Source organism: Sorex fumeus, unplaced genomic scaffold, assembly GCF_029834395.1.
Source record: "Sorex fumeus unplaced genomic scaffold, SorFum_2.1 ptg000265l, whole genome shotgun sequence".
NCBI classification, from domain to species: Eukaryota; Metazoa; Chordata; class Mammalia; order Eulipotyphla; family Soricidae; genus Sorex; species Sorex fumeus.
Genome location: NW_026606322.1, coordinates 29,246,029 through 29,267,891, shown reverse-complemented (window position 1 = coordinate 29,267,891; position 21,863 = coordinate 29,246,029). Strand labels below are relative to the sequence as shown.

The window sequence follows — 21,863 nt, the reverse complement described above, 5'->3', positions numbered from 1 at the left end:
GGAGGAGAAAAATACTACGATATCTTTGACCCTTTTAGCTTAAGAGGATGCTGGAAAGGAAGGGGGTGTGGAGGCAATGGAGAATAAATCAGCTCTCACCCAGAGCACCTAAGGTCAAGTGAGAAAAGTGAAACAGAGGAGCTATAACAGCTGCCACGGATTGAAGACATTTGGTGCAGAGGACTGACAACACACAAGAACACACTCTCCACTTCCAATGCCAGTAAAGAAATCAAAGCAACGCAAATTTAAGAGGAACATTTGGGAAACATGATTTTTTTGGGTCACACCCAGCAATGCACAGGGGTTACTCCTGGCTCTGCATTCAGGAATTACTCCTGGTGGTGCTTAGGGGACCATACGGGTTGCTGGAAATCGTTGGCCGTGTGCAAGGCAAACGCCCTACCTGCTATGCTATAGCTCCAGCCCCAGGGAAAAATGATTTGTAATCGATTTTAAGTAGTAATATTGATCTGAAGAGGTCTGGACCTGAGGGAAAAATGTACAAAGACTTTATACATACTGAGACTTTCAGACACAGTGAGCCTGAAGAAGTATTAACTTACCCAGACAACAGAGAAAACAAAAAAGGGAAGAGACTTTGAGAAAGCTCTCTTTAGCGAGCTGGAACAAGCCTTTTGATATGGTGCAATGGTAAATGCAATGCCATGCATGCACAAGACGTAGGGCGGATCCCTAGAAAATACACACACACTGCCTAAATTAACAGCAAACAGGAATTAGGCGAGCCAACAGGTAGCCACGGACATTAGAAGGGCTGCTGAGAGTATGCCAGATTAATAGAGGTGCACCCTGTCCAAGACCCCAGAGTACGGTCAGGAGACCAAGTCACTGAAGGTCTCAAGTATTAGAGGAGTGACCAGTTAAATGAGTTGGGAGCTTTCAGAGCGTGTGAATCTATGCAAGACCACTGGAGAATAAGCAAGGGCTTACTATGTGCAAAGAGAAGGGAAATGGAAAGGAAGGGGCCATCTAAAGGGGCAAGGTTGTCATCAACTGTTCTTTGGCTGAGATCCTGCTTCCAGTCTAGTATAGCCACTCGCACTTGGACCTCTCATCACCAAAAAAAAAAAAAAAAAAGAGATCACTTCCAAATTCTCATCTACGGATACGCCTGCATCTGACCTTCTTTCCAGGAGTCTTTAAACTCATGAGGACTTGGCCACTAATGCCCTTTATCTCTTTACTTTTCTTCTTACCTGGCTTGGAGTCCACGGTTATCTCTCACCAGTTACCGGAAAGCCCCCAGTTTTAACGGCAAGTCTCTTACCTAATTTATACAAATATGTGGATGGGGTGGGGGGTGGAGGATCCTCCCCAGTACAGACTCTAAGTAAAGGGTCAGGCAGAGCACCAGGTGATAAAAGTCCAGGAACAGAATGTGGAAAGAGTTCAATCACTGGCACTGTACCAAACCCCATCTGTGTGACCCCTATCAAAATATTGTGTGTGTGACACCCCCTGGTATTCAAGGGACAATATGGGATGCCAGGGACAGAACCTGGGCCTGCCGCACACATCAAGGAGCCTATCCACTGTATTGTTGTTCCGGATCCTATCAAAATACTATTTTAAAATGTTTAACTATAGCCACAGGCGATCACTAAATCAGGAGAGCAAAATTTTTTTTTTTTGGTTTTGGGGTCACCTGAGCTCCGCTGGTGGTGACCCACCTGGCAATGATTAAAAGATTTTATGTGGTGCCAGACAGTTGTGTGTAAGACGAGCTCCTTCACACCTTAACTATCACCCAGCAATTCAATATATCTATATCTATATCTATTTGGTCACTCCTGGCTCAGGAATTACCCCTGGCGGTGCTCAGGGGACCATATGGGATGCTGGGAATCAACCTGGGTCGGCCCAGTGTGCTATCGCTCCAGCCCCCCCCCCCCCAGCAATTCAATTTTAAGTCAAATCATATGTTCCTAGACATCTAGTTCACATGTTAATGTTCCTTCCTAACCCCCTCTCCATGTTGTGTTTAGAACTTCAGTGTGAAAATATACAGCTTGCAATCCACCCATATAACTTATGGTTTTTAATATACTCAGAGTTGACAATCATCAAGATCAACCTCATTTTTCGTCACTCAAAAACCAGAGTCCCCCTTCCATTAATACTCCCCAACCCCCCCTTTCCCTCACCTCCAAAGGATCACATATTTGGTCTCTACATTCATCTCTGCTGAACATTTCATAAGAATGGAATCCATGTCACCCTTTGTGACCCCTTTTTGACTGTGCATCTCTTCTTTTATCCATGTTGTAGACGTACCACACACACCAGGGCTTCATTTCCTCTTCAAAGGACAGCATCATGTTTTATTTATCCTAGCTGGCTTACCATCAGAACAAGTCTTCATGCATCCTTTTTCAACCCCCAACCTACCACTAAACATACTAGTGGACCTGGAGCATCCATTATTGAAAATGTGTTCCAATAGCGAAGTTCTTTTATTCAAACCCTGAACTCATGATCTCGCCTAATGGAGTTCAAATTGAGAAATAACTTTTCTTTTGGCTTTTGGGCCATACCCAGTAGTGCTCAGGTTTACTCTAGTCAGGGCTCAAAGGGCCACAGAGGGTGTTGGGGATCAAACCTGCGTCAGTCACAAGCCAGGCAAGTGCCCTGCCTGCTGTAATATCCCTCCAACCCCATGGACCCCCTTCTTGTACATTTTCCCCACAAACGGCAATGCCAGTAACAGGTGGTATATTTTTTTGATGACTGAATAGAATCCACCTCTTTTCAAGGACTACCCCATTTACCATCCCCTATATATAATACATCTCAGATTTTCTTCCCCCGCCCCTTTTTTATTCCAGACCACACCCGGCTATGCTTGGGACTTACTCCTGGGATATTCCAGGCAGGGCTCAGGAGACCATACGGAATGCCAGGAATTGAACAAGGGTCTTTTGGGTCAGATGCAAGGCTCCAGCTCCAATCTCCCATTTTCTTCATCTCTCATTCTGTTCTCATACAATCAGTTCATTCCAATGCAACTACTTCTTACTCAGAGTCAGCCCACAGCCTTCATTGTGCCAAATCCACTGGCATATCTTAGCGCTTCCTTAGCCTACTGGCATCAACGTTAGTGTTTCTACCTGGTTATCTCTCTCCTAGCCTACTGGTGGCGCCAGTACAGCACTCTCTGTTGACTGGACAGTAGAGAATAGTAGTTAAAACAAAGGCATTGCAGGAAAGTGATGTTCAAGTCTGGCTTGGCCATTATGGAGTTAGGCCATTGGGCAGTTAGCTCTTGATGGGTTCATCTCCCAATACTGAAGTGTCACACCTCAGGTTAAATAACCAACCTATACAAATCCCTTAGAAGAGTGCATATCATATGGAACTGTGTCAGTATGATAAACTGTTGGCATTATTACTGACTTTTAATTACATTTATCTGGTAATCTAGGAAGCTCCAGTGGCTTTAAATATTATCTGACAACTATACCTGAATATCAGTTAAAAAAAAAAAACAATAAAACCCAGTGGTTTAAGTTTGATAGTCTGTTCTCCCTGAAGGTCTCAGGAATGGAAATTACATTATATCAGTTGCTCATGCCCAAAGCTTAGCCATTCCTGACTTCTCACATCCCATAAATATGGCAATTCTAAAAGAACGCTCTCATCTTTGTGATCTATTTAGAATCCAGTACTTACCACCTCTGTACCAAGCCGTGCCTATTACCTTTAATCCTATGCACCACGGGCGAATCAAGTTAGTCTAACCATTTTACTTATGTCTATAGTTTTTATCATATTAATAGCCATAGAAATCCCTTTAAAATCCACACAAATCCATGAACATTGCTCAAAACACATCTTTTTGTACTCAGCGACCACTTCCTTTCTTCCCTTTTCTCACTCATATCAAATTCACTATATTCCTTTTAACATGTCAAGTTTGTAAATTCCAACCGTCTTGATTTTTCTTTAACTGAAAATTATTTCCATATTACACCCCTGGATATCCTATTTATAGCACATTCTGGACCTGAGCAATAGAACAATGAGCCGGGTGCTCGTTTTGTATGTGGTTGACCCAAATTAGATCTCAGCACCCGACGTGGTCCTGAATCTGCCAGGAAGGATCCCTTAGCGCAGACCCAGCACTAAGCTCTGAACACAGCCAGGTGTGGTTTCAAACACAAAATGATGAAAAAAACTTAAATAGCACATTCCGTGAGACATTCCAATCTCTTATTTGCTTTACTCTCACTATGGGAGTATCTCTCTACATGAGACTATTTACTTATTTTCTAAGTCTACCTATACTAGACACTCCAGAATACTACATTCAAGTTTACAGCAACTCATTATATATAGGATAGCCCGTTAGTAGATGACTCAATATTTCAGTCTACACTGAAACACAAGTTCCGTGACAGGCCTTGTTCATTTAGATATAATTAGGACCCAGAAAGGGGCAGTGCACATAGTACTGAAAAAACACACTGAATGCCTTAACAAATGATAACCAAATGCATCAAGAAGATTCCTCTAGTGGGAAGGAGCAGAGGTTACTCGGTCCAGGTTTCTCCCCCAGGGTGATGAGTCTTCCACTGTAAACCTATGAAGATCTAAAACTTTAACTGTTTTTTTTTAAGTAAAAAACTTTCAGAGTTGCAATTTTCTTTTATAATCTTTCAATACTAGTCACAGTTCCATTTAAAAAGATGGTTGACCCCCCAAAATTGTCACCATGGCCTTTCGCACAACTCCAAAATAAAATCTTCTAATTCACCTTTGTTCTCCCATCAGTGACCTGATACAGCGAGGCATAGGTATGCGTGGTATGTGTGTACATGCATGTTCACACACTTCTAGTATTGTTTTAGATTGCCAAAAAAAAAATTCACTATGAGCACAAACCCATAAGTGTACTTGTTTTTGTCTAGACCCACCAATAAACATTTAGGATACAACTGTTTTTAGAGTAGGAGCTTTGGGGAGATGAATTAGTTCCGGGCCTTCATGGGACTCATTTTGGTTGAGTAAAACACTCTGAACACCACTAAGAGTGACCCCCTGAGCAGACAGCGGCTCTCAAACACCACACAGTGTGGTCCCAAAAACAATAAAATTTTAATAATGCTTTAAGAGCTTTAAAAAAATTGCATCGTACGCTGAAATTACACATAATAGTATGCGTATTGCAAGGTATCTTTGAGAAATGAGGTTTTTAATAATGATATACAAAATATGTCTTAGTACATAAAAAACCAGACTCTCAAAAGGAAATCAGAAATCAATGATCTCTTTAAAATAATTTGTTCATCTTTTTAATTTTTTGGTTTCGGGGCCACCCAGTGGTACTCAGGACTTACTCAGGAATCTGAGCTCAAGAATTACTCCTGGAGATGCCAGGGATCAGACCCAGGTCAGCTATATGTGAGGCAAACTCCAATCCCATTGTTCATCTTCTATTTTACAAAATAATGTTCAATGAGTCTTGTCTTATTAATTTCCAGTAGTTTATTTGTAGATGCTTTGCAGAATTTTTAAATTCTTATTTGGCAAAATGAGCCATGGTTTAGTTAAGAATTTTACTATTTATGTCAAAAAAGGTTTGGAGTATACTATATAGCCTAACATTCCTGTAGGAAATTTGTTAGCTGGGGAAAAAAAAAATCTTACCTGAAACTCGTCACAGCAATCTTTGTCAATCAAAAATGACCTAGAGTCCAGAGTTTTTGGCCCTCCCACCTTTCTCAAGGCCCCAAACGTGGCTATCCAAGAGAGATTTACACTCAGAGGACACTTTTAAGATTGGAATTCTGCAGGCTCAGAAGCTCAGGAGATGGAGACAATGTGTTTTAAGTGGCTTCAAGTTTTTGCTGAAGCCCTTCCTTGGGTCTGAGGTGCTTCATCTTCTGAGAGGATAAGTATATTCACACAGAAATTCATATCCAAGGAAAACATTAGTAGTGGAGTTATTACTGCTAATTACACATAAGCTCCACAGAATAATACTATGGTGAAGACACACTGGTGACTATTTGAGAACCATTTCTATTATGAAATACCAATGGAATAATAATAAAGCAGTATTTTTAAAGTACCAAATATTTAAAAACTTTCCAAGTGAAGCACTTTCTTTTTTTTTCTTTTTGGGTCACACCCGGAGATGCAGTGATACTCTAGGCTGTGCACTCAGGAATTACTCCTGGCGGTGCTCAGGGGACCATATGGATGCTGGGAATCAAACCTGGGTCTGCCAAGTACAAGGCAAATGCCTATCCACTGTACTATCACCCCAGCCCCACTGTGAAGCACTTTTTGAGAATAAGCAAAGTCAACAGGTTTTTGGAGGTACTTAATCAAACACCTCATAAAGCCCTCTTATTTACTATAATAACACATTCAAGTTCACGATTAAAAAATACTGAAATACAGTATTTAAAAAATATTGTTTAAATTAAATATTTTTAATTATTATTTTAAATTTGAAATTTTTTAATTAAGTTTTTAAATAATAATGCATATAAATTCATCAGACATCATGGGAAAGATCCTAGACTTTTTAGAATTATCTACAGGTTTCCTTTGAATGTTATTTATACTAACAGACTGGTGCTCTTATGGTCTAATTGAAACACTGTTAGAAGTTACTAAACACATTAAGAAACAAAAATTTTGTAAACAGAAATTCAAAACTAAGTGAAACCACAAAACAAACACCAGTTTTAAAGTAATTACTGAACAGTGAAATTGCTAATCATCTAGGAAGTTTTAAGTATTATTAAATATTGCATAAGAGAAAACCACCTGTTTAAATATCCACAAACCAATTCTGTCCATAAATTTCCTGTGTCCACATCTGGGAACATCAACTTAAACATCAACTCAAAGTGAGGCCATGCAGGTATGTGTAAAGAGTAAGCTTGAAGTATGTATTACTGTCTAATAACAACCTGCAAATCACCAATTTATGGCTTCTGTTTTCCATCTTTAGTAACAAATTTCAGGAAGCAATCTTACAAATACCCCTTTCTCAGTCATCGATTTCACCATTATCTATGGCAGTGTGACAAAATGGTGAGAATCTTTGCATACTGAAAATGAATAAATGTATTTGGCAAGAGAAGCAGCTTTAATTTTCCACAGAAGGACTGAATCCAACTTAGCATATTTTTCCTTTAAAGGGTATTCTGGATATAGTGTAACAGAATAGAGATACGTAACACAAACAAACATTTTTTGGTGTATTTTTTTTTATTGTTTAGAACACTGAAGTAACCCAAATCCACATTTACAATAAATTTTTAATAAAAATAAGCTTTACATCATATTAGATACATGGAATACAAATTCTTTATAAAGTACATACACTTAAACAGTAAAGAGAAAAAGCTGAATTGTTGTATCTTTAATATTCCTTCTCTCCTAAAGGATCAACAACTGTAGACTGTTCCTTTAGTTTTTACGAAATCACCATTGTCCTGCTAGTTATTTTGGAGTGCAAGTTACTAAAGAATTTTAAGACCACGTAATGATGAATTATTACTGTGCATCAAATAAATGATACTTTTTAAAATATCAGTTACTCAAATAATACCCCCCAATGGAGGTACAATTATCAATAAATTTGGCAATGCGGGCCACCTCAGGCCCCAGTCCAATCACAGACGTAGATCATCATCATTAACAAAATAAGGCACACTGAAGTCTGTCATTCAAAAAATTCTTTAAACCAAACGTACCTAGAACACCCCTTAGACCCCTACAAGTATAATTAAGACTCACTCTAGAATTTTGGGAGATCTGTTGAACATCTGTTTAGCTCTTGGTATTTTAACAATGTCACTGTCACATTTCAGAGATTAAGGTACAAGAACACAGTTAAGTCTCAGTGACGTATTAACCTTCCATTGTAAGAAAGCTGAGTATCATTTATAGGTAAAAAGACATACTTCATGTTAAACTATTTAACTAAAATCACTATGACCAATGTATTTTCTCAGTAAGTCGACTGATGACACATAAATGTGCGAACTTATTATATCCACTCTAACCTATCATAAAAATACTTGAGGCAACTAAGACTTCCCCTCCCTAAAAAGTCTGCTTCCTCTGCATATGGTTTAAATAAAAGGTAAAACCCAAATCATAGTTAAATTAACCATTTTAGAATTACAAATAAAAACGTTCTTCTTGAGGTATTCCAAACATATCTACGATTCCTTACCCGTCCCACCAATTCACTGAATGCTGACTCCATGGCAAGCCCCGCAGCAGCTGTTTTTTTTTAAGTGTTAACCCACTGAATCATTCCTAGCGTGGAATATCCTTTATTTACAAATAAACTGAAGTTGAGTATAGAGGTTTAGGTTGGAATTTACCCAGGGCAACAAAACACTTCTTTTTGTTATCATAAAAGGAAACACTGAAGCACCCAGGGGAAACCTGGAAACAACTTCAGAGTTCTACTGCTCCACTCTGTGGCTAACAGCCAGAACATCCCTTACCACCCATCCTTCAGAGCTGTAGCTACTTATGGCACATGATTACTTTATTCTTTTACCAAAATAATAAGGCTAGGTTTGGATTTTTGAAAAACCCTCCTTTATTTACAGACATTCAAAAATCACTTCTCAAATTCCCTGATTATTCTCTTCAGGATTTCTAAGAGAAGGAATGCAAGTGGTTTCTTGGTAAAAAGAATCAACCCCCAGCAGAGCTGGGGCACAGGAGCCAAGGCTACTATCTGCAATGTCCATCCCACTGGTACAAGCTTGATATTCGGAAACTTGGGCCCAGACAGAAGGCTAAAATCATAAATGGAACTGAAATACTGCACTTTAGTTCTAAGTGTTTTTTAATGCTAAGCCAAATTTTAACCTCTCAGATTTGAAATAGCCTTATATTCCTAAATTTTGCATCAATAATTATGGACAAAGATAATAAGGATATAAACACCTCTGCAATGATAACCAGCCAACTAACCATCCATCCATCACCCATACACTCACTCATAAAGCAAATATACCTCTTCTGGAGCTTCCATTCTAGGGAGACGGGGATCCAATGAAATGCCAGGTAATGACAAATGTTAAAATACTTAATTTTTCCCCCTAGAAGTGCTTAGCTTATCCAGTTAATTTTTCACGCTCACCATATGTTCGCCTGTCGTTTGTTTCATGTGTTGGATAGACTTAAATCACATACTACAGTAGTGATGTGAAATAAATGGCAGAATTTTTGAGTTTGAAGTGTTAAATCAGAGACAGTTTCTGTCTGTTTCGTCAAGAATTTTGAAAGTAATGACTATTAAACTCTTGGAGACGATGACATCTTTGTTCCCTCAAGGACTCTACTAAGCCAAGGTAGGCAGCATAATATACACAGGCTTTCTTAACTGCAGCTGGTCTATAATCCATGGAGGCTAATTTCATTTCAAAGAGAATTCATAATCAGGGGTGTGGGCATGAAGTGAAGGAATGGCATTGATCAGAAATTCTCTAAGGCTCAAGATTATTCTGTGCTGTGCAATGATCTTATTTCAAACGGGAGAGATAGAAAAAGTGATCTCCCTGAAGATGTTAATATTTTCCAGCTCCATCTAGCATATGATTTGTTAGGACAGAGATCTATTGAACACACCCTTATTAAACCATTTCCCATCATGATGATGACTACTTTGCTATATTACTTGTGCCAATTTTACCCAGTCCGTGTACTAAGAGAAGTAAAATTCAAGTTTATTGTAAGGCTAAGCTCAGTCTTGGAGAGGGTAGAAGACAGCATGCCATTTAAAAACAAATTTTTATTATGTATATATAGTACATGCACAAAGTAAAAATTTCCAACAGGTGAAGATGGAAAGTAAAAGCCCTACATCACAAACCAATGCCCCAAAACCCTACTTCTCAAATGCAATCAATATGCTCTTTCCTAGAAAAAAAACACTAAGATTATGGAAGCAAACATGCACACAAATACACCTCTGAAAAATACAGTGGGCTTACAGGACTAGAATATCATAATAAATAAAGATGACTAACTATTCACTAGGAAATTCAAGTGTTACACTTGGAAGCACCAATTCAGAAATAAAAATTTATTAATTTAAAAGATGGCTATTTGTTAAGAAGTAAACAATATTATTCATTAGTAATTCAAGCAAAGGCAAGGCCTCTTAGGCATGTAAAGTCAACCATACTTTCCTTGACTATATAGCTGGAAAATGGAGCTCAACAGATAAAAATCCATAAAGGAGAAACTGAAGGGTTGGGAGAAAGCATTGCCCCAGACTGCAAAATGTCACTCAGATCACAAAGCCATTTCTTGCAACATAGCTAACATCACTTCTTTCTAGCTCAGAGAACATTATGAAACTCCAGGGGCATTTTAAATATGTAAAAATTGGTACAGACAAAAAAAATTTCTCATATCAAAGAAATATAGAAGATCAAGAATTTTGGTAATTAGGAGCTTTCTACCTATTCTTTCGCATAGAGATTAATCACTTTTCAAGATCAAACTAAGGCATGCAATTCCAATCTCCTATTCAGAACCAACTTGATTTCATCTTTCAAGTTGTCTCATGGTCTACTGTATCTTGAGACAAAGGAAGAGGAAGAATTTCCTCAAAGAAAAATCTCAGAAAGCATTTTACCACAATTAGCAGAGCTACTTTCAAAAAAGCTAACTTGTGGGGGAAATAAACCAATGATATAAAAATTAACTTACCAAGAAGTGAAACAGGCTGGGTTACAGGAGGGGTAGGCAGATTCGTGGGTGCGGCAGGTGGCACGGCAGAGCCATACATTTTCACACTGTCACCAGACTCGGCGTTTCCTCTAGCCCCAGATACCACTGTTGGAATGGGATTTCCAATAGATAAGTCTTTTGTAGTGTCTTCATTTATACCAGCGATAGTGGCTAAGGAATATAATTACATCAACATGTGAAGCTGAATAATTATCTCCCTGGTCAACATTATTTTGCCGTATATACTATGGACCTTATTATCGGCCCAAATCTCCCTCCTACTCTCAACTCCAGCGGGCAAGTGAACACAAAGGAAAAACATGCTTACAGTTTGGGATGCTTATTGGTGGAGTGTGAGGAGGAGGAATGGATACTGGTGGAGTTATAGGAGGTGGGGGTCCAGGAGGGAGAAAACCTAGAATAAGAAAAATACTGTCAACTTACTGGAGTGTTATTTCATTTCAGGCTCTTAAAGATTGCCATCTCAAACAACTTAGTGTACCTGGTGGCAAATGCATTGGATTAAATCCTGGGCGCAAAAATGGTGGAGGTGGTGGTGGAGGAGGGACACCAGGACCAAAGCCAGGAGGGGGAATTCCCATAGGAGGCGTGAAAGCAGGTGGCTGGAGAGCACCGACGACAGGTGGGCCTGGCTGATGTGGTGGGACCTAGGGAGAGGAAAAGAAATGAAACCACGTAGTGACAGTGGGCAGAATATAGCTCACGGGGATGGCAAGCACAAGACCCTGAATTCTACTCCAGGCACTCCAAGACCCCAGGAGCACCACTGCAGTGGGTGGGTCCTGACAACATTGTTGAGTAGCTTCAGATCCCCAAGAACTTGTCTGCATATCCCACACCACCAAGACAAAATATATACTTATTGGGAAAAAATTTCTTAAAAAGAAAATTGTTCTTTTTTTTAAAATGTAGGAGTACTGGTATTTATTCAGTCACTGATTAGGCTGATTGAATTGTGCATGAACTCCACAGAAAAAAAACAAATTTGTTCTTATGTGAAGTTACATACCAAGTGAGTAAGTCAAATGAAAGAATCATATTTTTGTTCTTTATGTCAGCAAACTGACATCACACTTCACCAACAATTATTTGTCTCCTGACATAGTATGATCATAAAATGTTTCATCATTAAGATGGTATGATCAGTCAATGTGGAGAGTTGTTGGTACCTTAAAAGTGGTTAAGACTACAAGGTCCTAAGGCTGCTTGGCCTCCAATGAACTACTAGAGTACTAGTGTGATCTTCAGCAAGCTATTTATGCCTTCCGAAATATGTAGAATGGCAAAGTGCAACCTCAAATAACTCTGGTATCTACAGTTTAGAGATGGTCTGACCCATGTCAGCAGGTTTAAGAGCAATATCATCCACTCAAGCTTACCCAGAACCTGCAGTGGAAGGGTGCGCATGTATAGCTCCTATCTAAGTAATATTCCCCTCACTTTGAGAAAACCACTTTTGTGATAACTTAGATTATCCTGATTTGGATTCAACGTGAGAAACTAAGAAAGGCACTAAAAGAAAATTCTAAGAATGACATCAAACCATAGGTCAAAAAATCTGCAATTTTCATCAGAAAAGTTTTTAATCATTTAGTGTTTATCATGCAATAGGAAACATGATTATCTCATTTAATACTCAAAACAACTCTAATATAGGGAGAATACCAAGGCAAATTTAGGAAAGGAATTTGCATATTCACAGGAGGACCTGACAATTAAATGACTTGCCAAAAGTCACACTACTGACTATACATAACTGAACTGCAATTTACATCTGTCAAAACTCAGGGTTTTTAGAAATTCTGAATGCAATAGTCCATCAGACAGTTAAGACGTCACAGCAATAAGCCCCGAGCATTGCTGGGCTTGGGCTGAAACACCCCCTGCCCCCACCACAAATAAATTCAAGTTCCTTCAACATATAAAGTCCCTAAATACCCAGTAAGGGGAGGAAGGGGGGAGGAAGGTAACTATAAGCAAAATATAAGAAACCTGCTTGCATGTCATGCCTAAAATATTTTAACACAAAACACTGATTAACATTTATTCTGGTTTTGTTACCATTTGCTTTGGATATGATTCTAGACATGTATCTGCAATCAGAATCACAAAGACACCTTTTCAGACACTCCAAGTTTCAATGTCCCATTCTCACCTGTGGAGGAGGTACTGTGATAGGTGCAGGAACTGGCATAGGAGGGACAGGCACAGGTAAAGGTTTAGGGACAGGTGATACTGGTTCTGTGTGAGAAGGTTCTGCTCCTCCATTCTGAGCAACCTCATTTTCAGGTTTTTTTGGAATTCCTTTCCAATCTGTGGATATTAAAGGAGAGTAATTTAATAGTAAATGTCTACCCTGTTCAGCTTATAACTTTAAATCTAGAAAGGATTTTTAAAATATTGAGGATATAAAACTCAGAAGAAAATCCTATGCTTATTTTACAGTAGCTAGAGTAACGAGCAGCAATAGCAAATATAAAAAAGAACACTTACTATGGTGCCAAGGTTCTATTATAGGGCCTTTTTGTTGTTCTTTGGGGACCATACCCAACGGAGCTCAGGAGGCATATGGGGTACTGGGGATCAAACCTAGGTCAGCCAAGTGCAAGGTAAGCACCCTTACCTGCTGTAGTATTTCTCTCACTCCCAAAGTTCTAAGGATACTATATTTATTTCTCGATCCGAATATAGTAGGTTCTAATACTATTTCTATTTTATCTGACAATATAGGAAAATTTGCCCATGGGCAAATACCCACTGGCATAAGACTGAATCCAGACACATATAGCTCTAGAATCTATGTTCCATTTGTATATGTGTGTGTGCGTGTGTTAGTGTAAGCAGGGGAGTGTCTTTTTGGGTCACGTCTGGAGATGCTCAGGGGTTACTCCTGACGATGCTCAGGAGACCAATATGAGATGCTGGGGAGTGAATCCAATGAATCTGGATTCAATCCACTACACTACTGCTTTGGCCCCTAGGGTCTATGTTCTTAAGCACAACTTTTATTGTTTGGATTTAAGATCCTGGGAGGAAGAATTCTTTCCACTCTGGACAAAATATCCCAGAAAGTTTGGCACACAGGTCAAAATACATATCCATTTAAGCAGAAACCTAGCCTCAAAACTTGTAAGTGAAAGCACCATGTAACAGAGAGGAAGTACCGGGACTGTCAGCATCACTTGCTTTGGCCCTCAAACCCTCTCTCTGCTAGTGTTTGTCTGTCTACTTGCACTCCATTCTGCTATGCCACTCCGTGACTCTGTTCTCCTTGCCTGTACTCTATTCTATCAATGTCTGGGTCATGCCCATATACAATGTAATGCTGCCTACTGGAATTCCACTGTCTTATCTAGTATTTAAAAACCCTCAATCACAAATAATGGCACCTTCTCATCCTATATATGGTTTCTTGGGCTGTAGAAAAAGTACTGGGGGTTGAGGTGCTTCCTTTGACTGTGACAGACCCTAATTTAGTCCCCTGTACCACAAAGGGTCCCACGAGTACCACTAGGAGTGACCAAGTAGACAGAACCAGAGTTGGATGCATGCAAGGCATGCAGCTTAATCCTGTACTCTTACTGGCTCCATGACATTCATCTGACATGGTATAGTTTTCAGTAAAAAATTCTAGTACTACTAGATTTATCAACAACTACTAGAATAATTATTTCCACAGCCAGAGAGACAGTAGAGCGGGTAAGGCGCTTACCCTAGATACAGTCAACCTAGGCCTGGTATTTGTCCCTGCCAGGAGTGATCGATTAAGTGCAGAACCAGGAGAAAGTCCTGAGTGCAGTCAGGGTGACCCCAAACCCAACACTTGTCATGTATGCAGGCAACCCAGGTTTTATACTCAAGGCCACATATGGTCCCCTGAACCTGTGAGAAAGTGATGACTGAGTGCAGAGCAAGGAGTAAGCGCTGAGCACTGCCAGGTGAGGACCGAAAACAACAAAACAAAATCCCCACAATAAGTATTTTATACATATCTACATTTGTCCACTACATAAAAACTATACTAGCACAAGACCACATTTGTTATTTACCATTGAACCCGTAGTGTATAACATTGGGTACTTGGGAAAAAAATATGAAAAACTACTTCCTAGTGCAAAGAATAAACTTTGTATTTTATTAGCCTGACAAAAAATAGATGAATTTTTGAAAGAAATGAAATGTTTCTTTACCTGGATTAAGTGTATCACTGTCTAACATTCCTCCTTCACAGAAACTCTCCAGTTCTTCAGGCTTGACTTTGTCCCATGGAACATACGTAACACCAAGTTCTACATCCCAATACTGCTTATAATCTGCCTTTATTCCTTTGTTTAAGGCCCAGGCAATCTATTTCACCGTTAGTTAAAAAGAAAAGACACAAGGAAAATTATTATATACTGTGCATGAACTGCTCACCACTCCTCTAATCAGACTCAGGCAGCAAGGGTCAAGGAATCTGGCCTAGCTTTTTTTCTGGGTATCACAGCTGTATTTATTTGGCACCAGGAAAGGGATTACCCTTTTATCCCACTTGGTCCTAGAATAGAAATTTGACTGGCATCAGCATCCTACTCCTCCAATAACCCTTGCCATTCAACCCAGTTTATTGAAAATGACTATTTCATATCCATTACTTTGAAAAGGATGTACACTCGTCATACTGTGGATCACTTTAAGACGTGGTGGATACTTCAAAAATTCATCAATACCAGACCAGTAAATTTTGTGGTATAATCTAAGAGTAGAACAGGATATCCTGACATTAAGAAAACACTGACTATAGTCTCTTAATGGAAAAATTCCCATGGACCTATAGCTTTCTAACATTTAATGATAATTTTAAATTGAGATGACAAGCTTTAAAAATGAATTATGGAATATAGAAACTTTAAAAAACTGACAAGGTGAAGTATTCTACTAACAATGTAAAGTATAAATTATATACTTTGAATCAAGCAACATGCCTAACATTCCAAATTATGTTAATATCTTGGAGATAGCAGTTCTCCAAGTCCAAGAATGTAGTTTTTAACCAAGTAAATAATATGCTAAACAATACATTTTAAAAAATTACCAACACATAAAATTATACCTTTATAGATTTTTGGTTCACTTTGTAATTTCCTCGGCTCAGTTTCTGCAGGGCGCGATAAGCGTCTTGCCTATGAACCATAACAATGTAGGCACAACCTCTGGGAGGAATCATCTGCTCCAAAATAATTTAACATTACAAATTATAGCTAAATCAAAGAAGCAACAAGATAAAATAGCAACAAGTTCCAACAAAAGACACCCCGCCACACAGTGTGTGTGACACAATGTGCTCTATATCCTAAAATTAAATCACCCTACAAATTGGAAATACAAGGTTCATCTTGATTATTATTTATTTAGGAACTGATCTACAAACCTCCTCCATAACTATATACTTCTATAGAAAAAAGATTTTAAGTTAGGTACAAGAGATAGCTCAGTGGGCTGACCACACGCTATGCATGCAAAGGCCCAGGTTCAATCTATGACATTGCCAGAAAAGACCACTAAGCCCAGAGCCTTGAATAGCCTGTGAGATGGTGTGTGGCTCAAAGTAAAACAACACAAAAGAATAAAGAAAAAGATTGAAAAGTCTAAAGAGAATGCTAAGTATGGACTCACACTGTCATTAAAGTAATTTAACAAACACTCACGTTAATTGCTTCAATAGGACCAAACTCTTCCAAGAGACTGGCAACATCCTGCTGGGTAGTCCTTTTGTCCAGCTGTCCTACCCAGAGTGTAGTGCTACACACTAAAAAGAAAATAAAACTATAGTTATGAAAATATACAGATCTGATAATAAGCAGCACTGCATTAACATAAAATAATCATGAATTACACTGATTTCACAAGATCAAGTTGCAAATCCCAGGAAGTTCTGAAAAATTCTAGAGCCAAGGTAGTGGTTAACTTACCGTAACAGAACCAGAATAAAGACAAGATACAGATTAAGGAGAAAAGCTAAAACACAAAAAGTACAGCCTTAAAAAAAATTAAAGATTTCCACCTATGAAGCCTGGGAACAAAGAAAATTTAACACAAGTGTTAAAATGTTGCCCAAGTGTTAAATGTTGTTCATGTATCTGGTGTACTCTGTATTGTAATTTTTTGGCTGCCTAAAAGCAGATAAAAACCTAAAACTTTGTTCATGTCTGTATTGTAACTTTTTAGCTGCCTAATAGTAAATCCAAGGGTCTACAACAAAGCCAACAAGATACAAAAGTGGTATTCTGCTAGATTATTAAACAGTTTTTTAACCCAATCATGAGCTTGCCAGGCTCTCAGAACAGAGAATCGAACCCAGGTAGGTCGCGTGCAAGGCAAATGCCCTACCCGCTGTGCTATCACTCCAGCGATAATAAGTATGCATTAAAAAAAAAAATTAGCACTTGCAGTACTAGAAACAAAACCCAGGACTTCATACATGCAAGGTATATGCTCTTCCACTAATCTATAAAAACACTTTTATACCATGACAAAATAAAACTGTGCAGTAAATGCATAGAATATAAAGGTTAATTTACCACTAGCAGTTTCTGGTTTGATCTGAGGGAGGCCTTTCTGCCGGCGTTCTCTTTCTTTTTCTCGATCCCGTCTCTCTTGGGATCGAGATCTAGGAGAATGTCTGCGTCTGTCCCTGGATCGAGATCTAGAACGTCGATGCCGAGACCTTCTTGATCTAGAACCTGATCGAGACCGTCTTCTTTTTGGTGACCTAGTATTTTCATGAGAAATAACAGATAGCACATAAAGGAAAAAAATGGGAAAAATAAGTATGTTGATCTGAAAAAGAATAGTTTATGATTGGATATGAAAGAATAACCATGATCCCAGAGGCACACAAACCAATCTCAGAACCCAGCAGCTTTTGGCAGTAATCCCTCCAGACTTGTTACTAGAAAGAAATCTAAAATCACGTGGCTGCAATACTGGCCGAGCAAGTGAAAACAGAGACAGACAAATGGGACTATCTTAAACTAAGAAGCTTCTGCACCTCAAAAGAAACAGTGACCAAAATACAAAGACAGCCTACAGAATGGGAAAGAATATTCACCAAATACACATCTGACAAGGGGTTGACATCAAGGATATACAAGGTACTGGTTAAACTACACAAGAAGAAATCACCCAACCCCATCAAAAAATGGGGCGAGGAAATGAACAGAAACTTTCGCAAAGAAGAAATCCGAATGGCAAAAAGGCACATGAGAAAATGCTCTACATCACTAATCATCAAAGAGATGCAGATCAAAACAACAATGAGATATCATTTCACACCACAGAGACTGGCCCACATCCACAAAAACAAAAGCAACAGGTGCTGGCGCGGATGTGGCGAGAAAGGGACCCTCCTCCACTGCTGGTGGGAATGCAGGCTGGTCCAACCCTTTTGGAAAACAGTATGGACGATTCTCAAAAAATTAGAATTTGATCTCCCATTTGACCCAGCTATAGCACTCCTGGGAATATATCCCAGAGAGGCAAAAAGGTATAGTCGAAGTGACATCTGCAATTGTTTGTTCATTGCAGCACTCTACAATAGCCAGAATCTGGAAAAAACCTGAGTGCCCGAGAACAGATGACTGGTTAAAGAAACTTTGGTACATTTACACAATGGAGTACTATGTAGCTGTTAGAAAAGATGAAGTTATGAAATTTACATACAAGTGGTACTACATGGAAAGTATCATGTTAAGCGAAATGAGTCAGAAAGAGCTAGATAGACACAGAAAGATTGCATTCATCTGGGGAACATAAAGCAACAAAACAGGAGACTAACACCCAGGAATGGCTCAGATTAGTACCAGGAATTTTGCTCCATGACTTGAAGGCCAGCCACATGTGCTAGATGAAAAGAAGTTCAGATAGAGAAGAGAGCACCAAATAAAGGGTGTTGTGAAGACCCTCCCAGGGTGGGAGAGACATGCTAAAAGTAGTCTATAGACCAAACATGATTGCCACTCAATGCCTCTCTGGCAAAACACAGTACCCAAAAGAAGAGAGAGAGAACAAGGGGGAATGCCCTGCCACAGCGGCAGGGTGGGACGGGGGGATGCTAGGACCCGTGGTGGGGGAGGATCGGCACTGGTGGAGGGATGGGTACTTGATCATTGTATAACTGAAACCCAAGCACAAAAATTTACAAGTCTATAAATGTATTTCATGGTGTTTCACTAATAAAAAAAAATGATTTAAAAAAAAAGAAAAAAAAATAAAATCACGTGGCTGCAATAGCGGCCGCAACATCTTATGTGTTTCATAATCAGCAATAGAAAACAAATGATCTAATGATGTCTTTTTGGCAGGTCTGATTGTTGGGGAAAATTCCAAATAATAATGGTGGGTCTTCTGTCGTAATACTGAATGTGATCAACGTACAGAATAAAGTGGAAATCTGCCACACAGGCAGGGGGAAGGGTGGGAGGGGGTGTATACTGGGGTCCTTAGTGGTGGAAAATGTGCATTGAAGGGATAGGTGTTTGATCATTGTATGACTGACCGAGACTTAAACTGAAAGACTTTGTGACTGTTCTCACGGTGATTCAATAAATAAAAAATTTAAAAAAGAAATAATAGCAGGAAACTTATGCCTAAGAATTAAAACATTTTCAAAATTAGGAAGTGTTGGGTAACATTGCTTTGTCCTTCAAGAAGCTTAGGTTTTATCTGGTTACACCCACCACAGTGCTCCAGAGGCACTTCCACTTCCATTGTGTTTACATGTAAACATGTAAACAGTCTTTGCTATGCTCTCCTTCCTACCCAGTTAATCAGCTTTCCCCTTAATCAGACTTTGTTAGTTTGTAAGATCAGTTTCCCAGAAATCTATGATTTTATATGTATGAGTGAAATATTGCCTTTCTCCTCTCCTTATGCCTTACGAACAGTTTACTTTAAAGTAATATCCTTTTTGTATAGATACAGGAAGACCGTTAACATTATGCTTTGTAATTTAGGATTTGATTGGCCTTGAATATTATTCACTCCCGGGCATCATCTTTCTCGACTTAAGCCTCAGTTGCCCATAGTTCCTAACACCCCAAAAGCAGGGTCCCGACGAGGGACTGAATGGACCCAGGGCAAGCAGTGAGCTACCCTGGCAGCGAAATGGGCCAGGCCAAAGTGCCACGATTCTTAACTATAAGTTAAGAGTTTGATCATAGACAAATGCTGTCATGATCCAAAGGTAACGACAAGACTAGGATCCTGTTAGGGGTGGGAAAGACTATCTGGCCTGAGCACCGTAGTCTGAGATCGAGATGGCCCTAGGAGAGCAATTCTATAAGTTTAAGATATTTCTTACTGTATCCATACAAAATGATTTATATAATATTTTATATGCTTGTTGGACAAGGAGAGGAGAGGCACGCCCATGGAATTCTGCTCTAGGGTGGGTCCTCCTGCTAAAGAAGGATCTGTCCTAGGAGCGGTCTTCCCTGAGGCTAAGATTTCTACCCCTGTTCATCTCCACCCCTATTGATTGTGACCACACCTATGTGTAATTGTTCCCCCAATTCCTCAGGAGAGAGGATTTAACTGTACTGTAGGAGGGAGACAGGGGCAGGAGAAGGAAGAAGAGAGTTCAGAGAGGGGCAGGAGAAGGGAGAAACAGAGAGATAGAGAGACAAGGGGAGAAGAAGAAAGAATCAGAATAAACTACGACTAATACCAACCAGCCTGGCCCTCGTTCCTTCCCCCGCCTGACCATCGCCATCGACCTCTCCGGGGTGGTAGAAGGGTGAGACTACCGAACGCGGGTGGCGGGAGAGATAGAGCCGCCGCCGTGTGGGTGCCGTGCCCCCCATATTTGTGTGAGTTTACACAAGGAAGGATATACTTTTTAAAAGTTGCTAGCTATAAAAATATGCCTGGTCTCCAGACTGCTGGTCCAATATTAACATTGTTAATGCTGATGCTGCTAAACCACATTCAAATGTAAGCTGTGGATGGTACACGTTGGCATCAATGTGTTGTTAAATCATTTCCCTGCACTGTATGAAGCTAATATCACTGAAATATACAGGTATTACTATTATATTCTTGGTGGTTTGTTCTTCGGGAATTAAAATCAATCTGTTTATAGTATTACTTTTTTTTCATCTTGGGCAAAAATTTGCTTACAAACTCTGAACTCATAATTTTTATAATCCCACGACTATCTGTGCAAAGGCAAGAGAGTATGCAAAAGACTTCGCCCCATGCCACATAAACATGTTGATATGCCAAGTGAGACTACGTTGTTATTGCTCCACTGGTAACTGCACCTGAAGTGCTGCTGCCAAGGATGAAACCCAGGGCCTCCCAAAGGTGTTCTACCAGTAAGCCATATCCCAGTACCTTCCAAGTTATCCTATAACCAACGAGTATCTAAAATCATCATAAGTTGCGGTCGGTGTAATAGCATAGCAGGTAGGGCGTTTGCCTTGCACGGAACAGATCCGGGTTTGATGCCCGGCATCCCATATGGTCTCCTAAGCACCACCAGGAGTAACCCCTGAGCATCGCCTGGTGTGACCCAAAGAGCAAAAAAATAAATAAATAAAATGATCACAGTTGATTTTAATCTTCATGTCTCCCATAAAGGGGACTGGATTGGAAACATTTTCTAAAATTACCTCGATGCTGACCTTGATCTCGACTTTCTGTTATCAGATATATGCCGTTTAACCTCTGGAATACAAGGCTGTTCCACTTCCATTTCCTGAAAAACAAACAAACAAACAAATATTATTCCATCAATAGATGTGCAAGAAAAAATAACAGAGGCAAAAGAACAAATTCTGAAACGTTTTAAGTTATTAACTGCTTGTCTTAAAAAAAGCAGTTCTCTTTTGGTTACTTTGGACCATGTTATTAATTTAATGATATCAGTAACAGTTACTGAAAAACCATTTTTCTAATCTATGGAAAAAATAATATTTTTTTCTTATGTTTTTGGCCCACACATTGTGTATAGAACTTATTCCTGGCTCTGTGCTCAGGGAATCACTCCTGGTTGTCATTGGAGTGCTGAGACCCAAACCAAGACTAGATCTGGCTGCATACAAGATAAGCAACCT

The 21,863-nt window shown here is 39.4% G+C and overlaps 1 protein-coding gene across 3 annotated transcripts in view; it reads right to left on the bottom strand.

Annotated features, from left to right (window-relative positions):
- SCAF4 (SR-related CTD associated factor 4) overlaps positions 1–21,863 on the bottom strand; it is a 70,826-nt gene that overhangs the window by 6,084 nt on the left and 42,879 nt on the right. Inside the window, exons 11-19 of one of the 3 annotated variants that reach the window (XM_056109281.1) lie at positions 21,420–21,505; positions 17,328–17,518; positions 16,455–16,555; positions 15,860–15,973; positions 14,958–15,114; positions 12,923–13,080; positions 11,249–11,414; positions 11,075–11,161; positions 10,726–10,917 (exon numbers count right to left, since the gene is read on the bottom strand). In XM_056109281.1, the coding sequence (XP_055965256.1) occupies positions 10,726–10,917; positions 11,075–11,161; positions 11,249–11,414; positions 12,923–13,080; positions 14,958–15,114; positions 15,860–15,973; positions 16,455–16,555; positions 17,328–17,518; positions 21,420–21,505 (1,252 nt within the window). The remainder of the gene's footprint in view (positions 1–10,725; positions 10,918–11,074; positions 11,162–11,248; positions 11,415–12,922; positions 13,081–14,957; positions 15,115–15,859; positions 15,974–16,454; positions 16,556–17,327; positions 17,519–21,419; positions 21,506–21,863) is intronic. The other 2 variants (XM_056109284.1, XM_056109282.1) reach the window with 2 other exon arrangements.